Source organism: Pteronotus mesoamericanus, unplaced genomic scaffold (assembly GCF_021234165.1).
Source record: "Pteronotus mesoamericanus isolate MK-2021 breed Mesoamerican mustached bat unplaced genomic scaffold, CSHL_Meso_final scaffold_54, whole genome shotgun sequence".
In the NCBI taxonomy this organism is placed as follows: Eukaryota; Metazoa; Chordata; class Mammalia; order Chiroptera; family Mormoopidae; genus Pteronotus; species Pteronotus mesoamericanus.
Window position 1 is genome coordinate 17,313,688 of NW_026555321.1, and position 17,837 is coordinate 17,331,524.

At 42.2% G+C, this 17,837-nt stretch overlaps 1 protein-coding gene across 2 annotated transcripts in view; it reads right to left on the minus strand.

Moving 5' to 3' along the window:
- PLCL2 (phospholipase C like 2) overlaps positions 1-17,837 on the minus strand; it is a 158,187-nt gene that overhangs the window by 49,385 nt on the left and 90,965 nt on the right. For both annotated transcript variants that reach the window (XM_054595503.1, XM_054595504.1), the window contains exon 3: positions 15,844-16,047. In XM_054595503.1, coding sequence (XP_054451478.1) covers positions 15,844-16,047 — 204 coding nt within the window. The remainder of the gene's footprint in view (positions 1-15,843; positions 16,048-17,837) is intronic.

The following is a 17,837-nucleotide window of genomic DNA, read 5'->3' on the forward strand; positions in this document are numbered from 1 at the left end:
AACACAACAACAGCCAGCCAATGTGGACGAATCAAAATCGCACCTATTTTTTTTTGTCAGATCAGCAAAAAATATATTTTTTGGTGGGCTGCAGAATTTTAGTGATTAGTTTATGTGTGCCATGAGATGACAGAGGTTGAAAATCGCTGTCCTAGAGTACCAGCAGGTAGGTCCTTCTTCCCCCAATTTCTAGTCACAATGTCTTTGTATAAGAACCATCTTGCACGCATGTATTCACACTCCACATACACCTGCTCAGATGGTCCGTGTGAATTCACAACTGTATTTGAGATGGGCCTTCACAAAACACACCAGAGCATACCTTTTGTTAGAAATGTAGACACCCTGGGGCAGAGATATATGGTAGAAAGCTCCCCTTCTCTTGGGGACCTTTTGCCTTGGGAGTCAGTTCAGGGTGGCCCGTGAGATGATGAAAACATTTCCCAAGGTGGGGCTGGAACCAGTGGGTATTGTGGGGTTCAAGGTTTCTTCCCCCAGGAGCCCAGGAGTGTGGTATGGCTCACTCACCAGAGCCGGTTTACTGTCAGTGATGAGATGGGTACAAATATGGAGAAAAGGTGGTTGTATGGCATTCAAGGACGTCTCTGCTCAACCCGCTAGGAGCCTGTGCCCACCTATTAGCTCATATGACAATTGATGTATGAACATGATTTGGAAAATCATAAAACTTCAGTGAATCTTGCTCCTCTCCTGGCCAGGTGAGCAACTAAGAGCCCTCACCTCTTCCCCCTCCTCTGCCCTCTATTTCTCCACCTGTTCTGTTTTCTTACCAAGGACATAGGCATCTTGCAGTAGGAATCTCAGATAGGGTAAAGAATTCCCTGGTAAAGCACAGGGGAGACATTGAGGGCCAAAGGTAGATGATCTGCAGAGCTAGGACACTCAGGCCTGCCCTCCCCCCACCTGTTGTAGGCCCAGCGCCTTCTGCCTCCCCACAAGTGCCTGGAGGTGACCATGAACCTCAGGCACCCTCCCCTTCCTGGACTGGCAAGGCCACCACTCAGCGCCTTTGGACAGGAGTGCTACTATCTAGACTGAGACTAGAAGAGCACCTGCTCCACATGCCACCTCCTCACCAGAACCTTAGAACTAACTCTTGTAAGGAAGGCTATTGTTGATGATATAGATCAGTCCAGCTCAAGGAAATGGAGACACGTGGGGGCAGAGATATATGGTAGAAAGGACACCTGATACCTGTGTCATGGACATCCAGGTCATTTTCACTCATTCATTCAAACATATACTCCGAGTGCCAGCTCTGTGGTGAGAACACAGTGGTGAACAGGACACACCTTGTCCCGCCATCCCGGAGCTCAGAGCTGGGGGAGCGAGAGGGACTTTACCAAAAAAATAAATCAAACCAGAGAATGTATGATTACAAGCTGCAGTGAGATTAAGAAGGAAATGAAGAGCATGAAGGGTCACAGGGTATGGGAATCCGCTGGGAGGCTTCAGGGCAGCTTCCCCAAACCCCAGCGGGAAAGGGCCTCCCGGGTTTGGTCTCCACCTCCAGCACCCTTTTTAATCCCTCCCCGTATAAGACAGCTTTAAATAGAATGTGGTTAGCAAGGCCTGGAAATGATAATTTGAGAGAAAGCCCTCCGCCTCTCTGTCAGGGAGGGTGAAAGGAAACCAGGGGTTTTTAGAGAAGATGCAGAACCTCCACCCAATTCCCCTTTCTCCACCCAGCCCTTACCCTCCGCAAACAAGAACTGCTTGATCTAACTGAGAAGAGGGGCACCACTCAAACTCGCTTCTTCTGTTCATTTTTTTTTCAATGCCTTCTTATCGCGCAGCGCCATTGTTACTACGCATCTCACTAAATATGCGTGAAGTTAGCTACAAACTTTGTTGGGTTATAACACAACTCTACTGAAACAGCATGCTTGCCTCGTGAACTCTGGTAGAAACCAGAGCAAACTTCACTTTTCGTGGCTTTGCTCTCCTAGTTCCCACCTCCACTGCCTTTAGGTTCCTGACCACCAGAACTAACATTAGTATTACTGCTCTCGGCTCACTGCTTTTTCCAGAAAGGTACTCAAGTGGTTACAGGCCTCTCCTACTACTGGGCTAACAAGCAGAGTGATGTTCTTAGGGATCAAAATCCAAAATGAACTCAGTACATTCTTTTAAAAAAGAAAAAAAATTACATCATAACTTAAGCTGGCAAATGTGAATTTGGAAACTAGTGCATCGAACAGAATACACTAATGGCCTTTTCGCCAGATCCTCTTTTCTGAGGGGCTGGCATACTTTTTCTGTGAAGGAGCAGACAATACACCTTTGAAGCTAAATTTTAGACTTAGTTTCGAAACTGTTGCAACCACCTCACTCTGCTGTTGCCCTGGGAAAGTGGTCACAGAGAATGTATGATAAACGTGGCTGTGTTCTAATAAAATTTCACTTATGGACAAAGCTTTGAGTTTCATATGATCTTCTCATGCCATGAAATACTAGTTTTAAAATATTTTTCTAATTCTTTAACATGCAAAGAACATTCTTAGTTTGGAGACCATGAAAAGGTGATCCCGGATTGGCCTCTAGGCCACCATGTCCCAACCCCTGCTCTGACATGTTACACGATGCATCATTTGGTGATACTGGACTAAAAGTATTCAACAGAACACAGTTTGATATGCTACATGTACATTTTAGAAAATGTCATTTAAAAAAAAGCAAATGCAGTTAGTATTTTAAAAGGATAACCATGTGCTATGATATATGTAAGCAAAGAAAAAATTTGGTTATGGAGAATCCTAACATTTGTTAAAGACTTTCACAAACTCACAAGAAAGGGCTCAGTTTTAGGGAATCAACTAAAAATTATTAAGTACCATCCCAGTTGCACTTAGCTACATACTCAACCATTTGTATTCACAAAGATAGGTTTTTGTTTTTGCTTTTGGCACCAACTAACAATTTTAAAAGTTAAAATTATTTTGTGCCATATGATGACATAAATGAAGGTATAACTGTATTTGAGCACTTTCCAGGGTAGAAGGGTAATGGCTATAAACCAGAATGATCAACAGTGATTTGAAAGTTGAATTATCAATCAAACGTGAATTAAAGATTTCTATAAGTAGATAAAGGATATCCTATATAAAATCTCTATATAAAAGGCTGTAACATTTAGCCCCAAAGATTTGACTAATACTAAATGTAGTAGGGAAATAAATATTTTAGACCACTTAACATGTTATTTTTAAGTTAACTGGTAATTAAGCTTGTAGAGTTAAACTCAACTCTTAACACATCATATTGTCCACCCACTGAGTTTACTGTGAGAGTAATTTTTTTTTTATGGTTCAGAATCTAAACTGCCCTAATTAAGTTAGAAAAGACTTTAAAACCATTATTAAGTGTTATTTTTATTCCTGATAAATTTGTGTGTGGTAAAATCAGGTTTCTGGTACTAAAGGTGGTTATTTTAGGGGGGTGAGTAGCATTAATTATTTCACAGTAGACGGGGGGAATATGAGTGAACAGGATGAAAACCAGTAGCTGTTAAAATAGAAAACCAAGTGACAGTTTCTGCAGTCCCCACTGAGAGAGCAGTTCATGGGCAGACGGAAGTCACCACCCAGGCCCGAATGATTAGGGAGGTCTGGTGAGGCTGAGGGGGAGCCTCCCCACCTATGGGAAAACGAGAAACTTTTTAAAAATAAATCCACGGAAAACGGAAAATGAATCCACAGGCTGCGTGAACATGAAGCTAAATGTAACATACCAACGAAATAGGCTTCAAAGCTTATATAGTGCCAACTGTTATTTGTAGAAATACATGTAGCTGTGAAGAAAAAAATCACTGCCTCATTATTCATCAGTTCATGCCTGGGAACATAACAGACAGGAAAAAAGGTCAGAAATGAGTATATCCTTCTGCCAAAAGAAAAAAAAAAGGTGCCAGAGGTGGCTCGAATGTCTACAATTACATTTTCTCAAAAACAATTCTGAAATATAAACTGGTTATTTCAATAGCTTCATTTTTATGAAGGTGATTCCATCCAAATGATCCCATTTCTTAGAGAGTTGTCTTCTGAAATGTGATCACACATCCAAAGAGTATGTGTCCATGAAAACAGAAGAGCTCATTATTGCATTTATAAACCTATCTGTATACTGCCACTAACAATTTTATACACATACCTAATGTAATTTCAATCTTTTCAATTCAACACTGCCAAATTTCTACATGGAAAAGCATTATGCCCTTCTAAATTGCACAGAAATGAGTGGCAATAAATCAAGTTAATCTGTGATGAATGGGTCTTGCATGCATAAAGTCAGGGAATGATGTAGAGAACATCAACATCTTAAACCATAAAATTATATTATCACTGCAACTTACATGCTCTCTGAACTCCAACCTGAGTATGAACAACAATGGAACAGAATGCAATATTAAACAATTTATCCTTTTTGATGAATCTTTAACAAAGAATACTTCTGAAAATAAGTTCACATTTGTGGTTCTTACTGGCTAATTATAGTCCGGACTTTGAAGCCAGCATGGTTCAAATAATCACTCAGGAAATTATCTCCATGTCACTAGCTGGAGGGCATTCTGAACCCCACACGGAGACATGCACCAGGGCAAACGGCAGGCGCAGAGGGCAAAGGCACCGCCTTTCCAGGTGGAATGTAGAACCACCATCGGCTTCACACCCCCAACTCTCCATCTGGTCAAAAACTGCCCCCTTTAGGAAAACTTAAACAGTGAAGGTATACTCACTGGCTTTTCCAATGAGGTATTTACTGGTTCCTCCAAGAGAGTATCTCCAAAGTAGAGCCCTATACTTGGGGGGATCCAAAGTTTTATCCCACTCTCTGCAAGCTCACAACCTTGTAGATGAATACATTGATTTCTCTCTCAAAGTAGCCAGCACACACTCGCACAGTCCCCTCTGTGCCAACAGCAGACAGGGCCATGGAGAGATGCAGCTCCCCTCTGGGTCCCAGGTGAGATCGAGCCAGAGGGCTCTCAAACATGGGGGAGAAGCAGGCTGATGCATTAGTCGAGAGACGCCCGTTCTAGGTCAGCTAATTTCAATTTTGAGAATCTGAAAGGATTTGGAACTCAAGCTGCATAAAGACACATAAATTAATCACATGGGGAATGCCAGTTAGACTCAGAGTCTTTTGACCATCACTTTTCTGTCTAAAATGGATTTCCACAAAGGAGGACAATCACACCCACAAACCTAGACGTAGAAGTGATACCATCCTGTGGACACTACAGAAATAACGTCAACCTTTAATGTAAACGATTCTGGACGCTGTAAACACTTTTTATTTTTAAAGGGCTGTACAGTATTAATACTGTTTGATGCACGTTTCAAGAGCAAATACAAAATTTTGATTCTGGGAACGTTAATCACTAAAGGAATGCATGGATGAGGTTTATGCCCTTAAAGTTAACTTCCTCTTTTGTTTCTCTCTTGGCAATTATGAGGCTTCACATAAATTCTTCATCGAAACACACCAAAGGGATGCCACCGTTCCAAGATGCTCCACGAAGAGTATTATCCACCTAACAACGACAGTCAAGGTAATAGAGAGCAACCTGTCTCTATTTCTCTTGATGGGATCATCATATCCCTTTAGCTGGTCTAGTTCTGAACATTGTCACTTTATACTACTAACTCTACCTGCTGCCTCCTCTGAGACATCCCAGCGTTTCTCTAGGTGACATTTCAGGAAGTTTGTCCTTATGACAATCCAGGGGATAAGTGCAGGGGGGAGGGCATGCCGTAGCCTGGGGGGCTACAGCAGTAATGAATGTAGCGGGGATGGCATAAGAATATTTTTCCCACATATGTTGCTGTGTTTTAGAAACCATCTTGCCCTGGGGGCTTTCCACCTATTCAAACAGCGAGTTTCAGAGTCTGGGTGGAGAGCAGCTATCTTAAACAAACACAGACATTTTTCAGATTTAAAGGTCAAATTAGATTTTCATTCAGGTTTCCACTAAAAACAACACACGTGAAAGTGAGGATAGGTCAAGGAACAACTACTTTCTCGATGATTTTAACACACCAAGAAGCAGCCCTGGAGCTTCAGCCCCTTGGGTCAAGAAGGCTGCCCTTCTGTCTTCCAAGGCTGGACCAGGGGCTTGCAACTCTGGGGCAGGAGGAGGGCAGAGCAGGCGAGGAAAAGCTGGCAGGCCACCTCTGGCCGACTAGGGATGGAGCTGGGAATCCCCCACACTGCGCTGACCTGACTCAGAGTGCAGGGGAGTGAGGCGGGAGGATGGTGAGCTTAAGTGAGGAGAGAAGACTTCTGCGCCCATTCCCCTGCAGGCAACTGGTGGCTGCTTTGTAGAGGAGCAGAGGGAAAAGTCTGAGAGATGGAGCATTTTCCCTAAAAAGCAGAGCATCTACAGTCCAAATGCAATGAATCAAGTTTACCAACCTGAATTAAAATTTAGGAATACCCAGGAGAGAGAGAGAGAGAGAGAGAGAGAGAGAGAGAGAGAGAGAGAGAGAGAGAGAGAGAGAGAAGCCACATTTTCTTTGCCAACTGAGCTTCACTGTGAATTCTGAATTCAAACTCTGCCACACAGATGTAAGGTGATAAGGGGCTGAATTAGGACTGGCCACAGAAATGGAGAGACAGCCAGCAACGCCTCATCTGCTCTATCAAAGCTTATTTATTTCAGGTCTAACAGAGACAAAGAGGGAGTAAACTAGGATAAGGAAGCTAAATGCTTCCTCATAGCTCTGAAAAGCCGCCAGTGCATATCATGACTGACCAAGAGAATTGTGCATATTATTTATAGAGAAAACACAGAATTTTAAAGAAGTATATGGACCGCCTACATAAAGTTTCCTCTAGGGGTCCTTGAGAGAAAGAAAAACTTAGCAATCAACTCAGGAAGGTACCTTCAGCCACAGCAGAAACAAAAACAAAATACTCAATACTTGCTGTCAAGAAGAGAATACATCAAAAACAAACTCTGAAGGAATTATGCAAGAACAAAATCCATGTTCAATGTGGAATTTGACGGGAACACAGGAAGTAACTCCTCTGCTCTTGCAAAGGAAGAAAAAAAGACTACAGTACTTCAATGCTCTTCTCTTATCAAAGATGAAGTAGTATTCTTTTGCATAAAGCATAGGTTCAGAGAGAAGTTCCCTAACTTTTCTGGAGCTTTAGGCTGCAGATATATTTTATACTTACTGCCTACCAGATTCAGGGAAATAAAGTGTTTGAAAAATCAGCGAGCTTGCTCTATTCTTTTAAAAAGCAAGAGAAAAGCTCTAAACTGAGGAATAAAACAGTAGAGATCCCACCAAACACATGGCCCCAAACCACTGCACCATATACACCCCCAGGTGCCTTTGGTTCAAACAAAAGCTAAAGTGATGCCAGCAGGAGGCTCCCATTTCTCATTTACCAATGGCAGCACTGAGTTGTTATGCCTTAGCTTACTGAGAAATTTTAAATCAGACTGCTCATGAGTCAATCAGACTCATGTGTCACACAATACAGTGCCTTGCTTAATACCATTATAATTTCTTGTTTGAAGATACCATCTGACAACATGTTGATCCCCACTGAGGTTTTCATCTGTGTCCTCCCAGAGATCCTGGAACTGGGGGTCAAATTAAATTGATAAAACAGCTATATGATGGAGTCTCTTTCAAGGGGGTTGCTAGTCCCTAAAATGCTCCTCTTTCTTCAACTGTTTATAACTTAGTATCTGGTGTGTGTGAGTGTGTGTAAGAATAACTCTAAATATGTGTTCCTCACTGGTTTCTGTGGAGACATGTACAACTAGAAAACTGAATCAGAAATAAAGTCTTATAATCACCACCATGTGCTCACCCTGAAGGACTATCTTCCAAAAGTTTCCAAATCTCCCTGCATCTGATTACTGAGACGCAGCCTGCTACGCCTGATCTGATGTGCTATGTCATCAACATTTTTTTTTAACCCTCATCTGAGGACATGCTCACTGATTTTAGAGAAGGGGAAAAGACAGGGAGAAAGAAGGGGAGAAACATCTATGTGAGAGAGAAGCATCGATCAGTTGCCTCTCGTATGTGCCCCCACTGGGGACAGAACTTGCAACCTAGGTTTGTGCCTTGACTGGGAATGAAACCTGTGACCTTTTGGCTTATGGGATGACGTTCCAACCAACTGAGCCACACCGGCCAGGGCTCTTCACATTTTTAAAAACATTTCTTTCCCTTTCTCATTGGCTTGGAAGCTGTTCTGGAGTGCCTTCGCTGTACGGCTTTGATGACTCTAGAGAAACTGCTTTTGGAAATGTCATTGGTTAGACCTGCCCTATCACCAAATTAAGCTACGGCCTTTGGGATTCTGCTCTTCCCTCTGTAGCAGGATACATCCCCCTTTCCTTATTTACTCTATTTTTTTTAGCTCAGTCTGACTCCAAAGCATACTATTCTATCTGGCCTTTTATTTTATATTGAATAGTTACAAAAGTTGGGAAAGTTGACACCTCTAATTAAAAGAAGCGTTTTATGTCAGGGTCTGAGGCAGGATGGTGATAAAAGGAGTCACAAGGGAGATGGAGATCAATAGTAACCTTATTACAGATCATCTCTAGCTTGGTCCAGATGGGCAGACTCCATTAATTATGAAGTGTGATTTATTTCTTCAATGCGTTAAGAAGCGGCAAGACAAAACACATCAAACCACACTGACAACATAAAGCAGAGTGTTCCTGATATTACATGCCAACTGCCAGCATGTCTGTGTTTTATTTCCCACATTTGATTTACAGAACCTTGTTTCTGCCCTGACTGGTGGGCCTCAGTGGGTTGGGCATCGCCCTGCAGATGTAAAGGCTGCTGATACGGTTCCGAGCCAGGGCACACGCCTGGGTTGTGGGCCAGGTCCCTAGTAGGGGGCGTGCAAGAAGCAGCTGATCCATGTTTCTCTCACACATAGACGTTTCTCTCCCTCTCTTTCTCTCTCCCTTCGCCTCTCTCTAAAAATACATAAATAAAATCTTTTTTAAAAAATTTGTTTCTATTTAAGGAATATTTAAAGTTATGAATTAGAAGAGACTACTCAGCACCTTATATAAAAAAACATTCACAGAAAACGAATAACATCCTCTTAGACAAGCATCTTGTTCCTTTTAATGCTGAAAAAATACTGTTCTCCACTGGATAAACGGATTGCCCGGCAAACAAAGGGACTGCAATGATAAGAATGAATTCATGTACAAGCTCTGAGCAGACGGTGGCTGCCCAAGAGTCTACCGCTGTGCGGGCGGACAGCCAGGCTGCCTGTAACAGGGCTGAGCCTCATTGTCTTTACTTTTTCCTCTTCTCTCCTTTTCATTCCCTAAAACTGCATCTCCAATTTAATGACAATGACTAAAGCATATTCCATATTCCATAAAAATGATAGCAAGATCCACAAGGGGAATCTAATGACCAAAATAAACTAACCAGCAAAATAGAACCAGAGACATGGAAACATGGAACAGACTGACAGAGGCTGGGGGTGGGGGGATGAGGGAGGGTGAAGGGGGGAAAAATGGGGATAACTGTAGTAGAGTAACAATTTAGAAAGAAAAACACTTTTTATTTAAAAGATCTTACTGTGATAAGAACACTTAACTTGAGCTCTGTCCTCTTAACAAATTTTCACTGTACATTACTGTTGACTATAGGTACAATGTGGTTCACAGATATCTAGAGTTTATTCACCTTACTTTGTGCCTATTGATTAATAATTCCCTAACCCTCCCCTTCCCCTGCCTCTGGTAACGACCATTCTAGTCTTTGATTTTATGAAGTTGACTATTTTAAAAATTGTAAATAAGTAGAATCAAGCAGAACTTGTTTTCCTGTGCCTGATTCATTTCACTTAGAGAACCGTACTCAAAGTCCAATGAAAAAACTTTTATAAGAACTTTCTTTTTATGTCACACTTCACAAAACATTTAAATTTCCCATGTTTTCTCTCTATAGAGGGAGAGTATCGACTCCTTGGTGTCTCTCTGTTAGTAGAGATCTTGTAAAAATTTTTAAAATTTCACTTCTAAAACAGACAGTAAATCCGAAACTAATAGACAAAAGTAGTTAGAGCTGAAGCATTGCTTTCATCAACATCAAAAGATGGTAAAAATTACTTCAGTTTAAAAAGATGGGAATTAGACACTTACATTGATGGGGGAGGGAGAATATAGTACAGAAACGCCAGTGTAGATCCATTCTCAAGGGCATTATGTATCATAAAGAATATCCAGTTATTCACTAGAATCTCTTAAACTCAGTTTACATAATCATTCTTTTCACCCAGCAGCCTTTAGTTAAGAGGGAACAAACACAATCTTGTTATTTGATTATAAACAGTGGATGCACTCAAGTTCATTTACATAACTTTTAAGTAAAATATTATAATTTTCTGTTTCCTGAAGCAATATAAAAATATATTGAAGTACTTGAGCAGAATTTGATCTACTATCAATTACAGTCTTCCTTATTTTAAGCTTCCTTATTTTAAGCTCATTATGCATATTAAAGTATGCATAGTGAATTATTTTCCACCTTCATGGGGAGCAAGAATTAAAGAAAAGGTACCTATGACTTCAAGAGCTCCACACAAACAACTTTAGATTACTGTTACTGAAATTATCTGGGTTTTATCGGTATATTGATCATTCATCTACACAGCACACATGGCTAATTTTCCTGGTCTGGAGTGCAGAAAAAAAATGGATGGAGAGAGACTACCTGAGCTAACCCTGGTTCTGTCGTTAATTTGATGTACCACAAGGTTTCCATTTTCTTATCTGCAAAACAAAGAATAAACAAGTGGGACCTCATCAAAATAAGAAGCTTCTGCACGGCTAAAGAAAACATCAGCAAAATGAAAAGGGAGCTAACCCTATGGGAAAATATATTTGCTAATGATACATCAGGTAGTGGTTTGATCTCCAAGATATATAAAGAACTCACTCGACTCCACTCCAAGAAGACAAACGATCCAATCAAAAAATGGGTAAAGGACCTGGGCAGACGCTTTTCCAAGGAAGAGATACAGAGGGCCCAGAGACATTTGAAAGGATGCTCGGCATCACTAGCCATCAGAGAAATGCAGATCAAAACCACAATGAGGTACCACCTCACACGGGTCAGAATGGCCATCATAAACAGATCAACAAACAACAGGTGCTGGCGAGGCTGTGGAGAAAAGGGAACCCTAGTTCACTGCTGGTGGGAATGCAGACTGGTGCAGCAATTGTGGGAAACAATCTGGAATGTCCTAAAAAAAAAAAAAAGCTAAAAATGGAACTGCCTTTTGATCCAGTGATTCCCCTGCTGGGACTATACCCTAAGAATCCCAAAACATCAATCCAAAAGAACCTATGCACCCCAATGTTCATAGCAGCACAATTTACAATAGCCAAGTGTTGGAAGCAACCTAAATGCCCATCAGTAGATGACTGGATCAAAAAACTATGGTACATTTACACAATGGAATACTACGCAGCAGAAAGAAAAAAAGAACTACTAAACTTCGCAACAGCATGTATGGAACTGGAGAGCATTATGCTAAGCGAAATAAGTCAGGGGGCAAAAGACAAATACCATATGATCTCACCGATAAGTGGAACCTAACCAACAATACAAAGATGCAAGGAAAATAAGACCAGCAACACTGAAAGGAAAAGAAACCAACAGAGACAAGAGGGAAGGAAGGAGGGGGGGCAGGGGCAAAAGAAGGGAAGGGGAAAGTCAAGGAACATATAGCAAGGACTCATGGGCAAAACCAAAGGGGAAGAGTTGAGGGGGGGAGGGAGGGACAAGGGAAAGTGGTGGCGGGAAGGCAGAGACAAATGTATTTGAAAAAATAAATAAATTTTAAAAAAATACCAAAGATGATCAACATGTGGTCTGAGTTCTCCTTCACTCCAACCCTCTCAGAGTCCCTAATGCCTAATGCTAAGCATGAGTTTTTACTGCTCAAGAATGTGCAAGAACTCCCAGAGTCCAAGCTCGGATTTCTCAAGATACCTGCTTTCCATTTCTGAGTATGTTTCACCCTGTGAAGTCAGCTTGCAACAGCCTCCTTCTTATCTTTTCTGTTGAAATCTGACTCATTCTGAAAGGTCTAGCTCAAAAGCCTTGAAGTCTTCCTAATCCCTAAACCTGAAATTGAGCATTCTTTCCCATATACATCCAAATAATTTGTTTATATATTTTTAATATCTATTTATCAATCAATCACCTATCATCTTACTATCTAAGGATACTCTCCATCTTTTCTATTGAGCTGTAAACCCCGCAAGGGAAGGAAAGTCTTATTTGTCTGACAGCACACGGTCATCCCCACTCTCCACACCAGTCCAGGCCCTATTTGTAACAGCCCTTCCCCAATCTGTGTTGTCTGAGAAGCTGTCTGTATTTCTCTTCTTCTCTGCTCCTGAATGGCTTTGACACCTGCCTTCCTGAACTAGGTCCCAGATCCAAACCTCACCACTTCTGGGACACAAGAATATATCACCGATAGGATAAAAGCCCAACTGGGGCAGTTTTGAAGATCTGTTTGTTGTTGGTAATCACAGACACCATCAGAACAATCAAGGGGCCATAGGCATGGTGACCACACAACTAATTCTCTACAGAGATACTTTTAAGAGTTAGAGGGAAAATATTAATAATTATGCTGGGACAGCAGGTGTATAGGCAGGGCCTACCCCAGGAAAACCGGCACCCTGGGCATGGGCGTTCTCTTCTAGCCCCCAGGCAGGCTTGCGTGTGCCCTTCTCCACCATCAACTCCTTCTCCGCATCCTCTTTTCTCACAGACCCCGGCACAGTACCGATATGCTAGTTTATTCCTAAGAATGGAGACGCGGAAAAGTCATCACAATCTTGACTGCGTCAGTCCACGTTTGTACCCCCTTAGCAGACAGCTTGGTGCTCTCCTCACTGGAGAGTGAGCTTGAGCAGTGCAGACCGGCAGGGACCTGCGTTCTGCAGGGGTTTTCTAACCTACCCTTACTTCTCATCTGGAGTCTTCGAATTATAGATGGGAATAGATGGGAAGTCAACAAAGCGAAATAAGATCTTATTTCTAAGGTTAATTTTGGGTTAAGTTCAACATAACATTACAAGAAATAAAGAGCTATATTTCAAGTTACAGGCTGTGCAAAAGCATAGTACATTTCCCATTAATGTTTAACCTTTGTCACAAGGTGAGAGACCATAAAGTCACTAGAAAAGGACTGTGAAATGTCACAAGAGTTCTAATAGTGCCGTAGCAAAATTACAATTTCTAAAATTCAAATTACAATGATTTGAATTAACTGTAAATATTTTATAGCTTGATTTATCAGCTGGAATTAAAAACAGAACAAATCAATAAAGCTAAGGGCATAATGTAGCACAGCCATTTCAATTAAATATCATGTAAGAGTAATTTCACACTTAAAAAATGTAAACAAATGAATGCATTCTTTCTTATCACTTGTACAACAAGACACATTGTTAAAGTTACATGTAAAATAAGAGTTGCATAATAAGTGTTATCATCTGCCAGCCCAGGTGTACATACACCTGCCCAGGAAGAGGTAGAAGCAGGGAACCAAGGGACACCAAGCGATTCCGGGCCCAGCACTGTGGTGGGAGCCCTATGTAGGTGACAACAGGACAGAATGGACAAGAGTTAGTACCCAGCCCCCTGAGACCCCGGCCATGATCGCCCTCTTGCTCTGGATCGGCTCTCAGCCCCTGAGCCAGGTCCTGGGTTCTAGCCCTTGTCCAGCCTGTCCTGTTACCATCTGTGCAGGGAACCACCACTGTACTCACAGGAAGCTCTTGTTTTAGAAAGGTTACCGTGGAGAAATGTCACCATGTGACTATCACAACCATCAGTGAAACCCCTGAGGGGAGTAAGTCATGTTAGATTTTGGTCAGTGAAATAGGTCTGTAAAATGTCTAATGATTTTACGTGTGGCTTAACCTGAAAAGAGCATTTACAGATATCAGCTAGTTGTTTTGGCTTCCTCTCATAAAACTCAAAGAGTTTGGAAGTAACTGAGCAGCCTGGGTCATAGCATGGACGAGTTCTTCAAACCTCCCCACGCTTACCTCTTTTTCCTATGTTTCCATCCCTCCCCCCCAAGAATCTCGCTGTGAGCTTCCTGTGTTGATTTCCTTCCCAGCTGCCTCCATTTCCTTGTAGTAGCCCGGATGCTCCCTGAGCACAGCGGCCCAGCGTGGTGTGTGTCAGGTACACCTGCCCCTGGCCTGCCTTCCTCCTGCAGGTTGACCGACACTCTCTAGTTCGCCCGCAGTGTCCAGTGTTTAGTACTTTATAGCTCTTATGGGACGATGAACTCTAAGCTGGAAATAGCAGGGATAAAAAGCATCTCCTACAAAGCATGGCTGCTGTGCAGGAACCTATGAAAAAGATCAAACACCACTTTTTTTTTTAAGGTAGGAAATGATAAGCTATTTAAAACATTCCATACTTCTGACATATACTTCCAAGAAGTGAAGAAAATCGAGAAAAAAGTTCTTCGGAAATTGTGTTTTTAGATACAGTATCCCGTGGTTAAGTCAATTTGTGAAATAGGGCACACTGTCCCTCACCCTCTCAGGGACTCACTGTGCCTGCAAATAAAAAGCCCTGAGAAGCCCTGCAATAAAGACATCTGATTAATTCCATTCAAACCAGTATTTCCCCAAATTATTTCAGCATGCAAGCTTTTCTCCCATGTGACATTAACTAACATCCTAAAAAACCACAGTTCCTCCAAACAGTGTGGCAAATGCTGACGGAAAGTGGGGTTTTTTTTTTTTTCCCTTCCCTTGAATTGCATAAATCCCTCTGAATTGCAGCTTTCAGATCAATTGACAAAACACTTAAAAATATTTTTGTTACAGTGTATGATACCAATCTTGTTTTGTTTTTGACCACGGTGGGCTGCATCAGAAGAGCTCAGTGGTCTGCGGGGTTAGCTTGTGCCTTTAGTGTGGAGGAGGTGGGGCCTCTTAACTCTGAGCGCGTTGTTATAAAAGGTGTCGGCCTAGCCTGTCAGGGAAGGGTGTGTCCAACACCAACCTTAACCTTGACAGCCTAGAGGGTAGCTGCCAACACTCGTGAGTTCTGATAGCTTCAACGATACTGTGAGCTTGAAATGGGTGTAGTTCACCCACTAAATTCTTCTCTTTTAGAGTTATGATAAGTTAACAAGTGCAATTAAGAGCAGGATGTGATTTTTTTTTTTCCTTAAAAAAAGCGAGGTATACTGTTAAGTGCAAATATGTAATATTCCAGATCTCCTCAGGATACCTCATTAATGTTAAGCTGATTATAATTACAGGTGTCTCAGAGCACCTGCTGTTAGAAAGAAAACCATCGCACAGAATAGAGTTATGGGATGGAAACACCTGCCCCTTAGGGCACTTAAAATATATTTTTTAAAACATTAAATTTCTCACCATTACCAGTTCGAAAAATAAAAACAAAACAAAATGAGTGAATCAATGGCTGGCTGCAGGGGACGATTTTAAAAAAAAAGCAAATAACTCTTTACGTGGAAAATAGTGTATCCTTTAGAAATCTACTCAGATACAGTTCTTGAAAAGCAAGCTATTATTTACTCCAACTGAGGCAAGAGTCTCTGAATCCTGCTTTCTAAAACAACACGAAAAACATTAAACTCTTTCAAATCCCACAAGGTCAGGAGAATAATTTTTCCAGCAGCGGTAAATGAAGCATGAAATAGGAAAGCACTCTTAGCAAGAGTTCTTAATTATGTCTGGTGTGTTACCTAAGATACCTCCCTCACCAGGGCTCCACAGAAGTACAAAAAGCTACTCACCGTGTCATACGTTGTGACGATCTTCTTGAGAACTTCAGGCACGATTCCCTGCAACTCCATGGTGGGATACTGCTCGCTGAGATTCAGGACCACCAAGGGTGTGTTTTCGGGCCCCAGAAAGCGGGGGGACACGGCCAACATGCACTGCATGAGATTGGCCACGGAGGAGAGGCCGCACAGCTCCTTGAACGACGCCACCGCATTCTGTGCATTGGAAAGGAAGGAGGCACTCTGTCACTGACCAGGTGTTTTAATTTCTCATGGAAATTGTATTAGACATACTTGATTGTACTTGAACCGCCAAGTACGACAGTTGTCAGCGACGTCACAACAGAATTGGCTAATGATTATTTTATACCGTGAAAATGGGCTCTTTTCCAAAGTAAATACACTCATAGATACCTGTAATACCAATTTATCAAAATTACAGAAAACGTAAACAAGTTAAATTCTCCCTGAGGGCGAAGCCTCTTTTCAGATCAAAGTCCAGAGCAGTGCTGAGGCTGAAAGGCAATTACAAGCAAACAGAAAGAACGGCTTCTGCATTCAAAAAAAAAAAAAAAAAAAGAAAAGAAAAAAAAGGTACAGATTGAGAAAAAAGATAATGAAACCAGGCTTAAAATAAGTATCAAGTATGCCAACCATCCCAAAAGGAAAGGAGTACTTGTGAGGAAGGACCTTGCATCTATCTCACCTGTTTATACCTGTGGGCTCCAAATCTAAAGGAACTGGGAGGAGGCTGCAGTTCATGGCAAGGTAAGGTCTGCCTGGTGGGGGACACTGATTACCCATGGACCTTCCCCCGCCAGTATCTCCACGGACCTCAATGCTTCTCCGCCGCTCTTTTTTTTTTCCTAATCACCAGAGGTATGCCCTTAAGATATCCATTAAACAAAACCCTTCAACACTGTACAATGCCCTGAGTTGGCATTCTCTGAGCACTTACCGAGTGCAAGGCGGTAGTGGGCCTATTTATGCCACATGACTTCATGCAATGCCCTCAACAGCCCACATGTGGGTGAGGAAGCTGAGCCTCAGCTACAGCTTCTGTCTGCTACTTGCTCAAGGCCACACAGCAGATAAGTGAAGGAGTCAAGATTTTACCTGACATCTGTTGATGTTGAGGCTTATGCTTTTAATCCTTATGATATAAAGACAGGTAACTGTAATCAAAATAGGAGTCAGGCTATTATTCCTGGCGCACCTGGGTCCCGATCAGAGCTGCGCGCAGCAGCAGGCGAGGCAAGACAGAGGCCTGCCGAGTCCTGTGCCTTCTGCTCTCAAATTCCCTGCTTCTGGGAAATGAGCGGCACTTTCGTTTTAAATTTAAACATTTTCTTTTTATTAATAGTGCTTTAAATGCGGACGGCAAACTGTAGGTCATTTGACTCCAAGGCCTTTCAGTGTTGACGGCTGACAACAATAAATCGCTGTCATCCTGTCCGAAGCGCAGCCTCCCCATCACTCTGTCGCACCTCCCTGTTTACTTTCTGCACAGCACTTGCTTGTGTCTGCAGTTGTCCTGTTTGTTTATTCACCTGCTCACGGTTTGTTTCCCCTCCCACGACCCACTCCCAGCTCAGGGCATCTGTGTGCCCTCATGGCCGGGGCTGCCTGCGCAAGGTGTTCACTAAACATCACCACCCACTGCTCCGCGGGTTCAGGGCACATGATTCTGGAAAGGTGATGCTCAAGCTCTGGCAGGTCAAGGGAATTCTGTGTCACATGCACAGCAGCAGCCATGGAGCTGGGGACAATGTGGCTGGCTCAGCTCTGGAGGGTTAACCAAGCCATTTTTACCCACATAAATGGGGAAAAGTCCTTCATATTTCTTGTATGCTTTACTTTGGAAGAAAGAGTATAAAATTTCTCTGTTGTGGGAGGGTCTTTTTATTAATGAGATATTCATGGAATTGAGGGGGGCATATATTGAATTTTCTGAGTCAGATCTCATTTGGTGGTGGCATTCTTCTTATAATAGCTATATACAGGGT